This window comes from Condylostylus longicornis, unplaced genomic scaffold (assembly GCF_029603195.1).
Source record: "Condylostylus longicornis isolate FDR11 unplaced genomic scaffold, ASM2960319v2 ptg000013l, whole genome shotgun sequence".
NCBI classification, from domain to species: Eukaryota; Metazoa; Arthropoda; class Insecta; order Diptera; family Dolichopodidae; genus Condylostylus; species Condylostylus longicornis.
The window spans coordinates 16,739,907-16,758,940 of record NW_026577982.1 but is presented as its reverse complement, the minus strand read 5'-3'; the positions used below and the strand labels follow the sequence as shown (position 1 = coordinate 16,758,940).

The following is a 19,034-nucleotide window of genomic DNA, read 5'->3' as shown; positions in this document are numbered from 1 at the left end:
TAAGTGGGTGTGTACAAAATTTTTGTATTGTCAGAGTTATCAGTCAAATGTTTGTCTTGGTCAGTTCATAGCAAAGAAAAAAAAGTAGAGTCAATACTTACCTGCTGAAGCTTTTTCTTATATTTAATCGATAACTAAAAGTAAATTCAAAAAAATTTTAAAATTATGCTGAAAACCTACCTATTGATATTTACAATAACACTAGTATAGAAACGCGTCTACGCTATTTTTTTTCATAATCCACATGACTTATGTCAAACTTTATGTCAAAACATTAAGAAGATATGCTTACATCTTTTTATCCGTTGACTTGAATTTATAATATTAATTGTTTAAAATAATTAGTTTGCATTTCCTTGCTCTAATTAGCCAATCAACGATCTATACAAAATAATTAAGTAAATACTTAAGTAAAAAGGTACCTATATATCAAAATATTCTATTCAATTTCAATGTTAGGATTTTTCATTTTGAAAACCTAGTTTCAGTTATAAGCATAAAAATTTGCCTTATATGATATAAACTATATAAATGTAACTACACATAAGTACTATTAGTAATTTTTAAATAATTACCCACACCTAATTAATTAACTAAAAAATGAAATAAAAAAAAAAAAATTAATAGTGATGGTTTTAACCTACATAACTATACTATTCAACTTATACGTGGTAAGTAATGTAGTTAGTTATACGTATACGTATGTTATATACGCTTATAATTATTAAAGTAAGTAGGTACATAGGTACATATAAAGTAATTATTGGAATATGAAAAAACCATAGACCTGTAAAAAATATTCAAAAACAACTTAAAAAAATGCGTATTAAATTATTAGGTGAATAATTTACTCTTTTAGTCCTAATTCTGTAGATTAGTTATAGAGCTTAGTAATAAACTAACTACATTACTTAGTATTGCAATTGTATTCGAAATGCATTTTTTATAAGATTTATCAATGTTAAGTGCAAATTAAAATTTTCAGTTAAAGTCCAATGATTGTTAAGTTTTTTATTTTTAATAAGTAGGTTAAAACTATTATTTTAATAGAGCGTTTAAGAGGCGAAATAATACTTAAAAATTATTCTTTAAGAGAATGAACTCGAAATTTTTAATATCTTCGTATTGTATTCTTTATCATAAAGTTAATATGAATCTGATAAGGTCTTAATGTAAAATTATTACGTACTAGATATTAAAAATTAAAACGAATTTTTCCTACTATATATTCTTACATTAGGAGTTTATCATATTGAACTTAAAAGTTGTTTTGTGCGAGAGTTGTATTACTTAATTACATTAGAACAAGCAAAACTAAAATATTTCTTAAAATTAAATTAAAAGAATTAAAGGATCATTTCCACACATCACATTGCCAATAAAGTCACCTGTCTGTTATCACTATTAAATTTCAATACCATTCGCACATGTCACAATAATTGTTTAAGTATTTATTTTTTTATTTACTTGTTGTTTATTCTGAATAATTGAGCAGTAAGTAGACAGGTGTTTTGGCTTTTCAAAGAAAAATTACAAAAGGATGTTGAGGTTTCCTTTTACATTCATAAAGGAAACTATAAAATATACTTACTTCAACATTACACAATTACATATTTACTGTTAGTGCAATTTACTCTTCATTGATTTGAATAATATTGTGAATAAGCATAACTTACATTAAGTATACTAAAATGAAGTAAATATAACAAATGTATAAAGATGAATAAATAGTGTTTAAACAAGTTGGTCATGGATTTTTTAAACTAAAATATAATTTATTATTAAATATGAATGATCAAGTTATTATTTGATTGATATAACAGCATTGATTAACTATAAAGATGTAGTTACTTAACTCCACCTTTACTAATGTCAACATCACATAAATTACGTAAAATAATTTTGTTAAACTTGAGTGTAAAATTTTGAAAACTTGAGCACCTGCACGAATTTTATTTCAACATTTAGGTAATTGTTTTTTCTTGGTTTTGATATTTTTAAAGTTTTGTAAAACTTCTGCACTTAGTTTTTAAGTTTTTCGCAAAATGAGTATATTATACTTAAATAATAAAGTTTTTACCAATTCACTTTCTTCACTTTAGTTAAAAATTAAATGCACAATTTTTTTAAATTTTAACCAATTACTTAAACAATTTCTCACTCTATAATTTGCTTTAGAAATGAAAATATAAAATTTTTCACCTTTACAATATTGATTAATGCCCGTTTGAATTGTGAAAATTTTATACAAAGTTTCGTTAATTTTAAAAACCCACAAAAAAAAACTTATTTTAACTATAAGTAAGTTTTTTAACATAATAATTGATTCCATTGTAAAGGTTAAAAAATTTTTTCCATTGTTTTTAATAACTTTTTTAAAAAATATTAACGCCCTAAAATAAAATACAAAGAAAAAAAAAATGCTATTTTAATATATGCACAAAAAAAATAAAATTTAATCTTTTGTTTTTGGTTTTTTTTTTGTTCTTTTTTCTAAAATTCAATAATTAATGATTCGGTGTATGAAAGAGTTAAGAAACATAAAATCCTACGTTTTATTAGTAACATCAGTTTCGTGTATATGTGTATATAGGATGTTATCGGAAAGTACACTTTTTTTTTTTCCACGGGGACCGAGGCCCCTAGGCCCCACTTACGTCCACCCATAGGATCTTTTGTGATTCCCATACCCCTACATTAGCTCTATTCTTAGGCCCCTGACAAACCGCAGCATGGTAGCCACATCAAGCTGCGAGATCCTCCCCGAGGTCACAAAGCTCCCCCCCCAACCACCTCAGCCGCAGGCGAGCAAACGCCTCGCACTCACAGAGTAAGTGCTCCATGGTTTCGTCCTCCTCCAGGCATAAACGGCAAACCTCATCCGCCACCACGCCCATCCTTTTCAGGTGGACCCTCGCGAGGCAGTGTCCAATGAGAGCCTCCACTAATGTTCTCAAATTTGGACGACTGAGCAAAGTCAGATCCTGCCCCCCAGTCCCAGGGGACGCACAAATTTCCTAGAGTGCGACAGGCCCAGGCAGCTGTCCCAGTGTTCAACTCTGGCCCGCTCCTCCCATTCACTGAGGGCGCGCAAGACCGTTGTCTTGGGCACCCCAAAGCATGGCTCCCGCCCAATGAAGGGAGCCGCCGCTCCATCCCTGGCAAGACCATCAGCTCTCTCGTTCCCGTCCACCCCGTAGTGTCCCGGCACCCACATCAAGGTTAATTTGTTGTACCTGGCCAGGACGCCAAGGACGCCAATGCATTCTTTCAGCAGCCTGGATCCCACTACATCAGACAAGAGGGCCCCGAGAACAGCCCTACTGTCCGACATAATAAAAATCCTGCTTCTGCTTATGTTCCTTCTGATACATTCTAGAGCACACAAAGGTACACTTATAATTCTAATATACGATCGTATAAAATTTAAACACAAACGGAAGTTGAAAATTGCAATCAGTTTAATTTCTTTATGAGGTATTGTGCAAATATATAACAGTCTTGCTAGTGTTATGATAGTACATACAAAATTATTCATGTTCATCATGTATTAACCACGACTAAAACCTTATCTAACGTTTTGAGTCAGTAAATTTAACTTCTGTTGAAAGTTAAATAATAAACGGCATGTAAATTTTGTTTTACGATTAAGTGTTCATTTAAATTGTTAATTGAATTTCAAGTCTCAACTGCATAATTATTTGCGTTGATAATAAAGTCTAAGTTTTGTTAGTTTCATAATTTTAGGTTCATCAATTATTTATAATTTAAGATAATTATTGGTAGGAGTTTTTGCGGAAATAATTTTATTTTCAATTTATTGTTTGCTGTTATCATTATTTACATAAATTACTTATGTAACCACGCATGAAAATAAAAACCATTTTGATGAAAAATCCATTAAAATTACAATTTGTTAAATGAAATTTTATAAAAATACAAAAAGTATTAATCAATATGAGAAGATTACTAAAGCCTTGTTTAAGCAGAATGTTTTCATGAATCTAATATCAATAAAAATTAGGTACTTAAACCTAATACTTAATAACTAACTTAAATTTACATTATTTTAATTAAATAAATGAAGTCAACAAGTACTCGTATTAAGCTTGAGGTTATTTGTTATTGGCAGTCATAGTCGTATAAATTTTGTATTTTTGAAATTATTATTGAAAATATATGTATGTATATTTTCAATAATAATTGGTAAAAGCTAATGAATGATAACTTGTGCCATGACTTTGATTAGTATGCCATGCTTATGTTGTGATTGTGTGGTCTACTTGTTGGTAAAACTAAAACGTTACAATTGGAAAGCATTTTGTTAAACTATGTTTTAGACTTTTTTTGTATTTATTTGAAAGAAACACTTATTTAAAACCTTTTTTTTCTATAATCGTATATTCATAATTAACGTATAAAACGAACTAGCAGATATGCAAGTTTACCATAACTACTATGTACTAAAAAAACATTTCTTAAAGAATCTTTTTTAACATCACTAATCTTAAACAAATAAAATAACTTCGAAAATAAATAATTTGCTGACATATACATATATAAGTATATTATGTAGGTATATTCAAGCACCCTTTTTAAATGACAAGTAAATAGAAATTTTTTTTATGCGGACCTAAGCATATTTGTTTAGGAATAAAATCTAAATTTTAAAAGTCAGTGAACTTTTAATTTTGTTGATTGCAATTAAACATTTTAATATATTCAATATATTAGACAACTAGACCTCCTCTTACCTATTTTTTTTGTTTTGTCAGTTTTCTGCTTCATTCGTGTTAGAAATTCTTACAATAAATGATTACAAATCAAATTAGAATACTTATTTTCTAAAGTAATGCATTAGTATTGTTTACATTAACATAAATTTGTAAATAGATAAGTAAATTTTAAACTCTTTTTACAATTAATGGTTATTTATAGCACATATTAGTTATTTATTACATTAGCATATAGCTTATACTTAGTTTCAGAATACGTATGAAACTATAAAGAGAAAAATGTAACTTGTCATTAATAAGTATTTATTTTAAAATGTAATATTTACTTATTTACTCAAGTACTTTCCTATTACTTTCATACATATATGTATTTTGAATATTTTAATTAAAATGTTATAATTAATGTAAATTTTTTTGTTTATAAGTAAGTACATAGTACACTTTGTATATTATGTACTTACTTTCACAAATGCTTAAATGCCATTTACTATAATAAAAGTATGACATAATAAAATTGACATTTTTTGTGATTTATATTTTGCGTTCATTTTTGAATTAAAGTTTAAATAAATTCCGAATAATATTATTGGATTCGATTAGAAAAATTCTGATTTAAAACTGTTGGTTGTTCTTTTTCATCAAAGAAATTCTATCTGCATAATTTGATTAATTATTTAAATTGAATTAAGTATTTCGAATTTGAATTTTAGTTTAATTGTGTTCTGCATAGCGTAAAAATCTTATAATTATTTTACGTTTTGCTTATGATTTTTACATTGAACAAACATTGTATGTGCTTTCTTTTGTACAATTTTGAAAAACTTTTTTGACACAAAATATTTCTCTTTAAAATTCTCATTTGTTTTTATACAACATTTATTATTTAATAAATTAGTTAATTTTAAAATACATTTTTACTTATAAATATACCGTACGTATTCATTTTGGAATATGTACATATGTTGTGCAAGTGTAATTTACTTACTATAATTAAGAAAAATTCCATATGTTTCGATTTCCTTCACATCTTCCATTTGTCATAAAATTTTCGTTTAAACTATTTTACTATTTTGATGTGGATGCTATAATTTTATATGGTTAAGTTGCCAACGTGAGTATGTCTGTAGGTACTGTATACTGTAACACAGTAGAATTTAAAATATAAAATATTACTTAACTTTTTAAAAAAAAATATTTTTAAAATCTGCTGAATAAAATTTTAAATATGTTGTTCCAATACAGAGTGTGACTTATGTTATCTACTTACAAAGTTAATAAAAATATTACAAATTTGTTGTAGCGCCGTTGTAAGGCTTTGTGTGCCCAATACAGACGAACGTTGGCTGATTTTATGGATAATTTTATGACAACCGGAAGATATGAAGTAAATTAAATATAAAAACTAACGAGAAATGAAAATTCTCAACAATTTTAGATAGTTTGAGTTGAAATGCTATTAATTCGGCTGATTTTATGGGCAGTCCATCATATGAAACACTATTGTGATACATTACAATGACTCTACCCTGCGCAATTAATTTAAAAAATTCCTAACTTTTTGTTGTTTCTATAAGAATCATAAATTATATCGAAAATAAAAAACAACAGTAAAAGCTCCAAAAAAGCAACAACAATATTGTTTCTGTTAAATTTTATTATCTTATCAAATATCGTAAGATTACTTGTTCTTATTTGATATAATATGTACAAATTTATATGCTTCTCGCATACATACATACAACTTAATTAAAATAATATCGTAATATTTTTTATGTGTTGGTAGATAAATAATGTTTTTTTCAGTTTCTTATTTGATAAAAACACCTGCACAAGAATATTTACACAATTTTTTTTAATTCTACCAATTAAAAATTCATTTTAAGTCTACTTTTTTTTATTTTATTTTTTTAAGTAAATTCAGTTATTCGTTGACTTTTGTAAACGTTTAAAGTAATTTTTCCCAATAGCAAATTAAAAACGGGATTAACGTGAACTTTTTTATGTGATCTGATTTAAAATTTAATGAGAAATTTTGTGTTGATAACTATGATAAACAATTATAATAATAATCTTAATAACACTGTTATCGATTCAAATCGAGTAACCATTAAGAGAGAAAGAGTGAAAAAAATATAAAATTTTTGAAAAAAAAAAGAAAGAATCTTACGATAAAAAAATTTATTATGAAATCAAATTTTAAAAAAACTTGTTATTAAAAATCTTTATTAAATTTTTAAATATTAGAATAGGTATAAGAAAGAAAACAAAAAGTTAATTAAAAATATTAATGAACAAAAAATAAATCATCAGTGAATTTTGAGCAAAATTTAAAAAAAAAATTTCCTTTTTGGTAGATACTGGAGTGGAACGAAATTCACATACAAAATGTTCAAAAAGTGGAAAGTGAAAGTAATGGAAAACTTAAAAAAAATTTTTTTAATTAAATTTTCAATTGCCTATTTCATGAAAAAAAAACTATTTCATCTTATACTTATTTCCCATTTTTAATTTACCATTAATTATTATTTTTTTTTTATTATTTCTGCGTTGATTACTGTTAAGAAAGTATAAAAATCATAAGTACAGAAAGTGTTTCAAATTGAATTTAATGCAATAACTGCTTTTAAATTAGAATTTTTGCTACTTGGGTATGGCATTTATTCCGTTTATGATATGAAAAAGGAAGACGTTAATTATTTTCATATCTATTTCATATTGAATTTGTTATATACTTTGTAGTAGTAATAGAACGTAGAAAGATCACATCAGTTACGTTCTATTGAAATATAAGAGTATATTGTGCCAAGTCTAGATGCCTCGTATCTGAATGAATCTGTCTAACAATTCTCTCAGAACGATGCAATCAATCGAATTCAAACAAGTTGCTCTCATGTGAATTAATGTTACAAAGCCCATTTGGAACTGACTCGGTGTCTTGCCTGCCTGTTTGTCTTTTTTACAAATTTCATTAAAATCTCATGATTACCTATTTAATACATACACGTATACAACACTTAAATTTAAATTACTTACTTTAATTTTAGTGTGTTCACTTAAATAAGAAAACATGAATATAACAAAATAAAATAAAAAATAAGAAAAGAAATAATAAAAAAATTCTTGATAAACGTCACGTTGTAAATTTATAACAGATATGGTAATGGAATGATATCATTTTATTATTATTTGTCACTGTACTTGGTTACTTAAATTACTTAGCTTTTTTATATCCATATAGTATACTTTCGAGATAGAATTAAATATTCCAGGTTCTTTTTAAAATCCTGATATGAATACGTCATTATTATTTTATATCTTAAAAACACTAATTTTTTTGATTATGAATAAAATGCAGACAAAATGTAGACTTTGTTGAGGAATTCACCGAAATTTGCAAATTCAGAAAACATAGGCTAAATTTTACTTACTTATGTTCTGCATTACTTGCTTTCAGCGCTCGTAAAATACTTACTAGGCGTTCATGAAAATGTGAATTAATATAAACTGTAACTATCCTTATTCGAAAAAATTCTTAGAAAAACTGGAAGCAAAATAGATTTTCGATAAAAATTTGAAAGGAGTTGTGTATGCAATTATTTCGCGCATTAATGTGAAATTTTTGTTAAAAATAAAACACTTAATAATTTCATGCAATCCTGCATCACAAAATAGAAGCTCTTTGCTAATAATTTTTTTGTTTAACATTCAAAAATACGAAGCTTATGTACACGTTTGTACTTTACGTACAGTAAATTTCTTTTTTGACCTTGAACAAAAGCAAAATAATATTCAAAATGATATATTAGGTTAGTTCGAAATTTTGATAACGTCTAAATATTGAATGACTCAAATTTTTTATGAAAAATGAGTAACTTATTTGCCAAATTAATGTTTTTTTTTTTTTTATTTACGTAACTAATCTAAAATTTAAATTCTGATGAAATTAATAATTATATATGTACATATATGTATAATTATGTGGCTTGCATTATAATTTTTCGTATTCATATTTAGTTCTCGAATTATTTACTGCTTTTTAATCCGAATATAGATTTATTCATGAAATGTTACATTATCTTCCCGTATACCTAAGAACGTAATCATTGAGAATGCAACAATTTAAACTTTTGTGTACGACAGTTTGGCATTTATTTATTGTACTTACTCACACTTACTTTAAAATTTTAACAAATTTATTGATGTAGAGTACAAATTGTAATTAAATTAAACTTTGCAAAAATTCGAAATTGAATTTTTATTATATTTTGCTTAATTTTCAACTTATCGATAATATTTACTAATATGCACATTATAGTTAACTATAACTCTGTATAAAAGTATATGTATATATGCATGTATAAATATGCGTTAAATGAACCTATTTAAAATATACATAAGTACATAAATACATATGTATGTATTTTAGAAATTTAAAACTTTATCATGTTTGATTGTTAAAGCAAAACAAATAAATAAACTTTTCATTTAACTATAAAAAAACAACCTAACTTCCAAGAGTTAAGTAAAGTTCACACTGGTTGTTAATAATGACACATTATTTAATTTGATTTTAGTCATATTTAAATAAAAGTTATTTTAGAGAAAAAAAAAATAAATAGATTTCAAAATTACATGCGTATTAATAAAGTACAGGTTGATACTTAAGTAAGTTCATAAAAGCTTCCTTTAAATTGTTATGAGCATTTGGTTATTTAGTATGATTCGCTATTAATTGTTTTCCTGATTTATTTCAAATATAAATTTTAAATGAATTTAATCTTGAATAAAAGATTTTATAATTCCAATCGAATTTTGCAGCATTTCACAAACTGTAATCCAAATTTACTCATGAAATTGGAGTTCAATTTAAGCAACGGGAATTTTAAGTACACAAAGAACTTCTGTACTGATGTACATAATACATACATATATAAAAGTTATTGTATCTTTCTTATCCTTTTAAACTTTATCTAAAATTAGCAAATTTTCCAGACTTAAAAGCAATTTATTATACTTATGTAATATAGTGGAATAAAATCTAGATGTGCGTTATACGTTACCGATTTCAATCTGTGAAATAGGAAAAATATTAGCTGGTGAACTCCAATGTAATTTCAATATTTTTTTTCAAAAAGCTACCTGCATAAGTGTATATGTAGGCATGTACACATAACAATTGTTAGTTAATTGTGTCTGATTCATATCATAAAAAATTTGCTTATACATTCAATATTGTTATACAATCCATAAGTGTGAGTATGGTTATTCATATATGAATATCGAATATAACTATGTATGCATATAAGTAACTATATGTTAATTTTAATATATATATCTTAATATTTATTTATCTTATCATGAGCTCTATAAATAAATAATGTCATTTTGTACGATATTAGTGTGTTCCTCCTGTTTTTACTCATTTATTATGATTTTTTCTTTTCTTTTTTTTGAAGTTATTTCTATCAATTTATTTAATAATAGTACACATATGTGTATATATATATTATTGGCTTTGTATGTATTTTTTATTATACACTCTATATTTTTCTACATACATATATAATTTTTGTTTTGACTTTTATTTACGATATTTTTTTAAGTGTTGCCAATAAATGACTTAATATTATTGTTATATTTTTGCTTGCGTATTAATACGAGTACAATCATGTACATATATCTATATATATAATTGTGTGTGTGTGTGTTTGTGTACCTATACAGAAATTATTAATATGCAATTCCATGTTTAAGTAGAAGAAATCTGCATGCGTTTAATTTTAAATAAAATATATTAGGTGTTGTTTACACTTCCGAAATTATTGAGTTATAATGTCAATGAGAGAAATTTTTATAGAAAATTCTCGCAATCTTTCTAATTTTATTTTCAAATTATTATTCATTTAAGAATATTAGAGATATTTAATTAAATATTGACTTGTGTGAGGTTTTCTGATGATTTCAAATGCAAAAGAGTTTCATATTTCAATTGGTATTTCAAAATTTTTGATTTTACAAATCTTTTATAAAAACCAAGTATGACCACATTCACTGTCGACTAATATCTTATCTTTACTTATGATTAATAAGATACTGAATTATTTCTTTTGAGGTAAACGTGTTTTTAAGAATATTGTAAATTCAAATTGATATATGTAAGTAATATGAATTTCGTCTTTTGATTAGATATTATGCATTACAGGGTGATGTTTGACATTCAAATAAATTATATTTACTTGCAAGCCTATACTGTGCTACACTTAAGTCTCTTAACAATTAAATTATGCTTATGCATATTAAACAATAGATTTATATCTAATTGTCACTTGTGTAATAATTCTATCATATAATTAAAATTCCTATTTGAAAACATTATAAGGTTGTAAAAGTGGAAACACTCATGCAAATTTTTATTGAATGGAAACCTATATTATTTTATGTTCTTATACTCGTAAGAAGAATGTAAAAGTTTATTATTTGACTATATTTTAGTTAATATACATATAAGGTAAGTGTCCCTATTACTGACATATTTCGCAACAAATTCAACTTTGGCGTGAGATATTTTATATGTGGGACACAATAAATGATCGTATTTCCGATTTTTTGAATAATTTGGATAATTGGGAATAATGTTTTTTATAAAATTATTTAATCAAAATATTTTTTAATTCATAATTTTTCGATTAAAGACGAAGAGAAAAAATGTTCCTAATATTGACATAACCGCAAATGTTTGTGTCTATTACTGACAGTTTGTGTTCCTAATACTGACAATGTAATTTTATATGCTGTAATCCATATTCTATATATGAATAATGGTTTAAAATGGTTAAAATGATAATATTCAATAAAAATGGAATAATAATTTGGATTTCTACGGATATTTCATTTTATTTAAAAAAAAAATTAAAAATTTATCATATTATAATTCAAACAAAAATAAAAAAAATATTTTTTATTGAATTAAAGGTAAAAATATGTGAAATTCAGCTGATTTGAATTTATTATTACTGTAGAATGTACTTTTGCTAGTAGTCTTAATATGCAACAATGAATAAATAAAAATTTTTAAAAGATATTTATGAAAATCTAATTCGAAATTATATAATTTTTTATAAAGTATTATAAGTAATATTTGCTACAGATGTATTCTTATAAATAATACCTAAAATATGATGTACCGATCACACGAAATTATAAGAAATCATATCAATATATTCTAAAGCTGCTAATAAGCCTATTCTAAAGCTGCTTTTTGCTTTAACAAAGACTATTTATGTATTAAGTACGTAACGAGAGCAACCCATTCTTAATTTTTGGAACAACATTTCGGGTTATTAAAAAGGACTCCTTTTCTTATTTAAAAAGAACCATTTCCGTTGTGATATTTGTTATGACGTTAACGTTTACAGTAATTTCAAAGCATTTTTTTAGAAAGCGAATTGTACTGTTTTATTGACAGTATTGTATACAATATTGACACACAATTTGTTAGACGAATATCACTATTAAAAAGGTAAAAAGGTCGCAGTCAGATATAAGTTTTCACAAATGTAATCGATTTTCATTCGACAGAAATAGTTTAAACAATTTTAAAGTATAAAGAAATTATTTTTATTAATTAAAATGAATATCAAAATTAAAACTTTATACTGACATAATTTTGTACATAATATTGACCCTCTTTAGATCGTATTACCGACACCCGTTTTTAAAGCTAAAATACTCCGAACCTGTAGTAAATTCTTAGTGTCAGAATTCGGACATTAGAAAGAAAATTCAAATTCGATTTTAATTAAATAAATACGAAAATAAAAATTTAAATATTCTAAAAATGACGACATTTGTAAAAATACGGATTTTTGACGTATTACTGACACATATGTCAGTAATAGAAGCAGGGTCGAATTTTAGATGTTCCTAATACTGATAGGAATTATTTTTTAAAATTCTTATTTATTTAACGTTTTTACTCCGAATAACTTATAAAATAAGATAAAGAATAATCAAAATATTTAATTTAATATAAATACATATATTTTTAACCGTCAAATAAGTCAAAAAACAATAAAAACAAAATCGGAAAAATTAAGCAAAAAGTATAAGAAATTCTCCAATGCAACCCACTTTTGCTATGTCTATGGAAACAAAACTGATTTATGTTCAATATTTTGGAGTTATTTCAAAACTAAATAAAAGGAAGTATTGCGATAATTTGAATTAATCTAGAAATAAAAAAATATATATATGTTGTATAGATAAAATCTCTTAATAATTATAAAAAACCTCATGTATGTCAGTATTACCGCCACTGTCAGTATTAGCTACACTTACCTTATATATTTATGTACTAATGTATTAGAATACATTATGTAAATATTATTCCTTAAGTATAAAATTGGATTAAACTACTATTTTCGGCTAGACCATTTTTATATCCTTTATACACTTTGAGAATTTTTTTTTTTAACTTTTGCATATAGAAGCAGGAACAATAATCCATACATACATACTTACATAAATAAGTATATACTAGTAATAGGTACAGTGTCCTCCCCTTTTAGCAGAAAAATGAATAATCTATTTTTATATATTTTTGACTATTGGGTAACTTAAAGAATTGGGGATTGTTTCCGTGGTTGAATTTTAAATATGTCATACATATGTACAAGTGTGCACAATATCTATAAATAACCTGATCTAATTGTATTAAATAACTAAAACTGAAAAGAATATTTTGTTTTTTATTTTTGTTTTAACTGAGAGTTACTTTTTACGTTTATAATTTCATTTATAAATGAAAAAAGTAGGGAAAAGCGCAAAGTGAAAAATACGGAAGCCGAGGGACAAGGAATAACACTGAAACATATCAAAGCTTGGCTCTTTTTATTAGAGTTTTTGGATTTATTTTTATATTTTTAAATACGAAACCGATTATATTTATATAATCGAAAATGAGCATTAAAAAAAAAATCAAGTCAATCAAAATATTTATCTAGTGTGTTGGGAAAAAATATGAATTGGAAATTCAATTAGCTACTTAATTTATAGAGCAGACATGTGAAATCTATGGTCTTTGTAATTGTTTCAGGCAATATAGAAAAATTCCCATTCGCCCGGCTAACAAACGGTGCGGGGCACAAGCCGTTTTGTAAAATTTTCATTTTCCTTTTTCCATGGAAGAAAATTCATCCTTTTTTCTGTCTTCCTCTTCTACCCTTTCTCAGTTATAATTATTGTATTGTTTGTACTTATCTCTAAAAAGAAGAAAACATTGCACAGAGTTTATGGCTGTTGTATGGTTAAATTGGTATTCATACATAATTGTCATTCATTTACTTGTTTTATTGTGTGTGTTAGTGCTTTTGTGTTTCTGGTTCATAACATTTCATTGCTTTATTAAGGAAGTGATAAAATTTATTTAATTTTTCTTTGTTTTTATTCCTCTTTCTCTGTTATCTATTAAAATAAAATGACGACGACATCCAGCAATAAAATAAAAACAGATAGTAAGTATAGGGTAGATGATGAGGAAAATTATAGGATAGAGAAAGAGAAACGAAGGAAAGTGGATTTAAGGGTTTCTTTTTTTTATTCCCTTTTAAATTTTTTTTTTTGAATTATTTTATAAATAATTTTTGTTTTCGTTACTGAGATTTAACCAAAAATTCACTAACAATAAAAATAATAATGAATAATATAAGAAAGAAAATTTTAAAATAACCACTGGACAAAATAACTACTTTTTGTTTGTTCTTTTCCTCCTTATTGTTAAAGTTTTATCTTAAAATATATTTTAAGGCAGTAGGAGTAAAAATATTGAACTGGGTTTAAGTATTGTATACATGCACTTAGATACTTTCAAATTGAGCAAAAATTTTCTGAACATTTCATAAATCTTTTTTAGGGTATCGGTTACATTTTTATTAAACATTTCATCCATCCTAATTTTCAATTTACAATTACAGAGCTAATTTTGATGGCAATTCAATGCATGCTTATCCTTTGTTCTAATAAGCACGAGTATTCTTCTACAAGTCCAATTTGTTAATTTTAAATTATTTCATACTTTCTAAAAATTCTACTTAAAATTTTTCTATTTATTTAAAAAAATTTTATGAAATTTTTAAATTCATGAGAATTTTATGTTTTTTAACCCTCTTTTATTTTCAATTTCCGTACGACTGATTCCATTTCCGACTGAAATGGAATGAATATCTATACTTACATACAAGAAAACTCATGTTTGAATAAGAAAGTATAAATGTAAATTTTATAAATAGGGAAAATACTTACATATACTTAAGGAATTTAAATCAATTCAAAATAATTGTAATTCTGCATGCATAATAATTTTTAGAGAAGAAAAGTGTAAATATACGAGAATCAGAATTTGTTCTTCGCTAAAAAAAAAAATATTCTTTAAAAACTATTTTTAAAGCATTTTTTGGTGTAAATATTTTGCAAATATTTCTTGGAATTTATAAAGTTGTAATAAGATAATATTTTTGAGGCACACACTTATATATATATATGTATATATATATATATATGTAAGTAAGTCTATTATTCTATTGATCCTACTTAATTCTTATTTATAATATAGAACTATAGTTACTTATATTTTACATAGTTATGTACAATAAACATGCATAATTATATGCACTGTGTGGTTTTATAATATTGATCCTTGATATTTAATAATATATTTATGTATAAGCGATTTATGAAGAAGGACGTTTTATTTGTACTTACGTACTTAAAAATTTTATCTATGAGATTTTTATTGTTATGAATCGGTTACGTAACATGATAATCACGAAGAAAAATCTTTTACACAGTCTTTTGTGAAAATGCATTTTGTTCCTCATACAAAATGTTACATAATACCTATATTTCTGGATTATATTTTTGTAGCCTCAAGTGATTATACGTGCTCATAAAGATACTTCAGTTAAAATAAAAATGATTTACAAGTCAAGCAATACAAAAACTTTGAAAAAATATCATAAGTTTATAAATATCGTAAGTTCATATCACGGATAATAATCGGATGTGTGCAGTATTCCAAAGAAATCTTTCGCTTGCTATTTTGCGTCTATGAGAAAATTTCTTTCTTTTTTCTTACACGTTGGAAATTTTTTGTGCATGAAATATTATTATGACTTAAATATGAAGTTAATTCGAGTCGAGGCCACCCAAAGATAACGTGAAACGAGATCAAAATGCCATTTTAAGTCATTATTTTTTAAAAAAATTATGATTACTATATACTTTTCAATTAAATTTAAGTAGCTCTGTTTTGTAAAAATACTTATTAAATTAATTTGATTAAGTAAATAACTTAATATGTATATATTTTCTCTATTCATAATTGAGCTAGATTTTCATTTTATTTCTCAATTATTTCTACTATGTAATATTACTTAAACTATTCACTATATCTGTTACAGTGAAGTGCCAGAAAATCCCCGAAGAAATGTTTTATTTCTAAGTAATAAAATTTAAAAAAAAATCTTTTTAGTGCATTGCACAAAAAATTAAATAAAATTAAGTAAAAACTAAAACTTTTTCTTATGCTCACTAGTTTTGAAAGCAATAAATAGAAAAACGCATACTTATGACTCTGTTTGTATTTTGTTTTCTTCTTCTTTTTTCTCAAATGAAGAATTCAAGGAAAAAGCGTAATAATAAGTAGCAAAGCAACGCAATCTTTTCTCTCTCATCTATATTTCTGCCTCTTTTCCATCAAGAATATCGAAATATCGAAATAGAAGTGACGAGTGGGCGTTTTAATATGGTTACCATATGAATTTTTATGATTTTTAAAACAAAAAAAAAATTATAATAAAAAAATAAAAAAAAATAGCTACTGTATTTTGTGCATTTTACATAATTTGCATATACATAGGTTTGTTTTGGTATCCAAGTGTCTCATAGACAGTCAGTCATTCAGTCGTCTTAGAAGTTGTTTTTTTTTATATTTGTAATTAATAATAAAAAAAAAATATTAAATTTTTTTTTAATTTTACTTTTCTCTTTTGTTTTTAAATTTTTCTATTCTGAAATCCCTCTTATATATGCATATGTAGATTTCCAGTTAAAAATAGAAATGACTCTTAATAAAATAATAAAGTTTCTAATGGCATTTAAGTGCCTATGTATATTTTATTTTAAATTTATAGACCATATTAAGATATTAAATAGAAAGTTCAGAAAAGTTAACCTAATTTTTATTTTTTTTTATCATTTTATTTTGTTTCTTATTTGATCATTATTTTTTTTTTAAATTTATGTGCTCTGAACGTGTGACACCTAAGATTAAAAGTTAATATTGAATTCTTTTTTTTACAGTCCTTTTTCAAATATTTGAATTATTTACTTAAAATTTTAAAATAATAAAAATTCGTGAGAAACATCATTCAAATGTAACATTTATGTTTTGCTGAAGTGACGCAATAGACATTTTTATGAGCGTGTAGGTAAGAGTTATCAGTAAGAATTTAGTTATGGATTTGTTTAAAATGAGATTGCTCAATTTTTCTCGACAAATGCCGGCGAAATAAAATTAAAGATGAAAATTAAGTTTTACGATATTAGCCAAAAATTTTAGAAATTATACAAGCAATACTCATTTAAATGTGATGCGAACCTCAACAAACAATTAAATAGAGCTAGCTTTCGGCTATTACGAACGTAATGTCAAATTAATCATTGAAATATATCGCAATTTTAAATCACAAAGTCATGGAACTTTAAATACCATTTACCCTATACTTACAACCCTATCGAATTTTTTCTATATTATAACTATTCCCTTTATATATAGTGCTGCGTTATTCATTTAATTCATATTTTAACATAAAAAACTGACCATGTTTATGTAATTAGCATAAGTGAGTGAAAAATTTTATGTTAACTTATTCTAAAATAGAATTTTTTTATTTCATCATTTACTTTTTTTTAAATTGAATGTACAGTTACACATTTAAATGCAATCATTTTTTAGAAAATTAAAATAGAATAATGACAACCCGACTAAAGTGAACACAAACTCAATGAACACAACCCCAATTTAAAATTTACTTTTTTGAACAAACATAATTTTATTGATTTTTCTATTTAAACCAGTTCACATTGTTTACTTATTCTTTTTACACTCTTTTTTTTATCATTTTGTTGAACCACTCCTAAAATTTAACTCATTTTATATGGATAGCTATGAGTAAGTACTTATTTATATGTAACTTACACATATGACTACATACATATGAATGTATGTGTGTACTTAACATGTGAACATAATTATAATTTTTTTCTCTACACAAAATTTACATGAACCTTTATTTTTTTTTTGTTATTCAGTGGAGCAAAATGCCTTAAAAATTTTCACTTTATTACCATCAATTTACACCCGATTTTAACTTTATGCAATTTTCTTTAAAAAAATAGTTTTACTCAAGTTACATTTTATTAATAATGCCAGCTCTAGCTCATGTTGGTATTTTACATACTTACCTACAAGTAGATACAAATACACAAATCATATTGTTAAATTTTTTTTACACGTATGATTTGATGTTATAATACAAAATTATTTTGTTATCTAAAAATTTTAGATCTACCTACACAATTATGCAAAAAAAGCATTAAAACCTACAACTGCATATGTAGATATGTTTATACATATAAAATGATTTAAGTATTTAAAAAACGAAAAAAAAATAAAAAAAATCACGACCAAGAACAACTACAACCAACAAACTTTATAACATAAAAATTCCCCGTGTTTTTTTAATCATAAGAACCCATAAACCAAATCATTTGAAACAAAACATTTTCTAAAAAAAAAAGTTAAAAAAATCACTGTAATGGTCAGCACATTAGCGATGTCATAAACAATATTTGCGCGTTCAAATATATTTTCTCTCACTGCTTAGTTGAAACTCTAGCTAGGATTTAAACTTACCCGTTTATTCTGGTGTACAACTGATTTCTTAGTTAATTTCTTCTTTATGAATTTCTCGAAATTATTTTGAAATTGTCAATCCGAAATTGTTGGAACCTAAAATGCGTGAAAATTTATAAGTCAAACTTCATCAAAATTATTTCAATCGAAAATGCAATACGCACCTGCACCGGCGCACTTACAAGCATATCGACATTTTGCTGAAAACCAATTATGTATGTACGTACATTTCTCTAGTACGGAAAAATATGAAATTTGTGGCGATCACAAACAATATTTATCTTAATATTGCCTGCATGTCAGTTTTCAAATACATAGTAAAAAAT

The 19,034-nt window shown here is 25.0% G+C and overlaps 1 protein-coding gene across 3 annotated transcripts in view; it reads left to right on the top strand.

The window, feature by feature from the left end:
• Window positions 1-19,034, top strand: part of LOC129605232 (breakpoint cluster region protein) — an 87,444-nt gene that overhangs the window by 992 nt on the left and 67,418 nt on the right. Inside the window, exon 1 of one of the 3 annotated variants that reach the window (XM_055514855.1) lies at window positions 6,681-7,145. The exons of the other annotated variants lie outside the window; for them this stretch is intronic. Within the exon in view, the coding sequence (XP_055370830.1) occupies window positions 7,122-7,145 (24 nt within the window). The 5' untranslated portion in view covers window positions 6,681-7,121. Of the gene's footprint in view, window positions 1-6,680; window positions 7,146-19,034 lie in introns of those variants that run through there. 3 annotated transcript variants of the gene reach the window in all.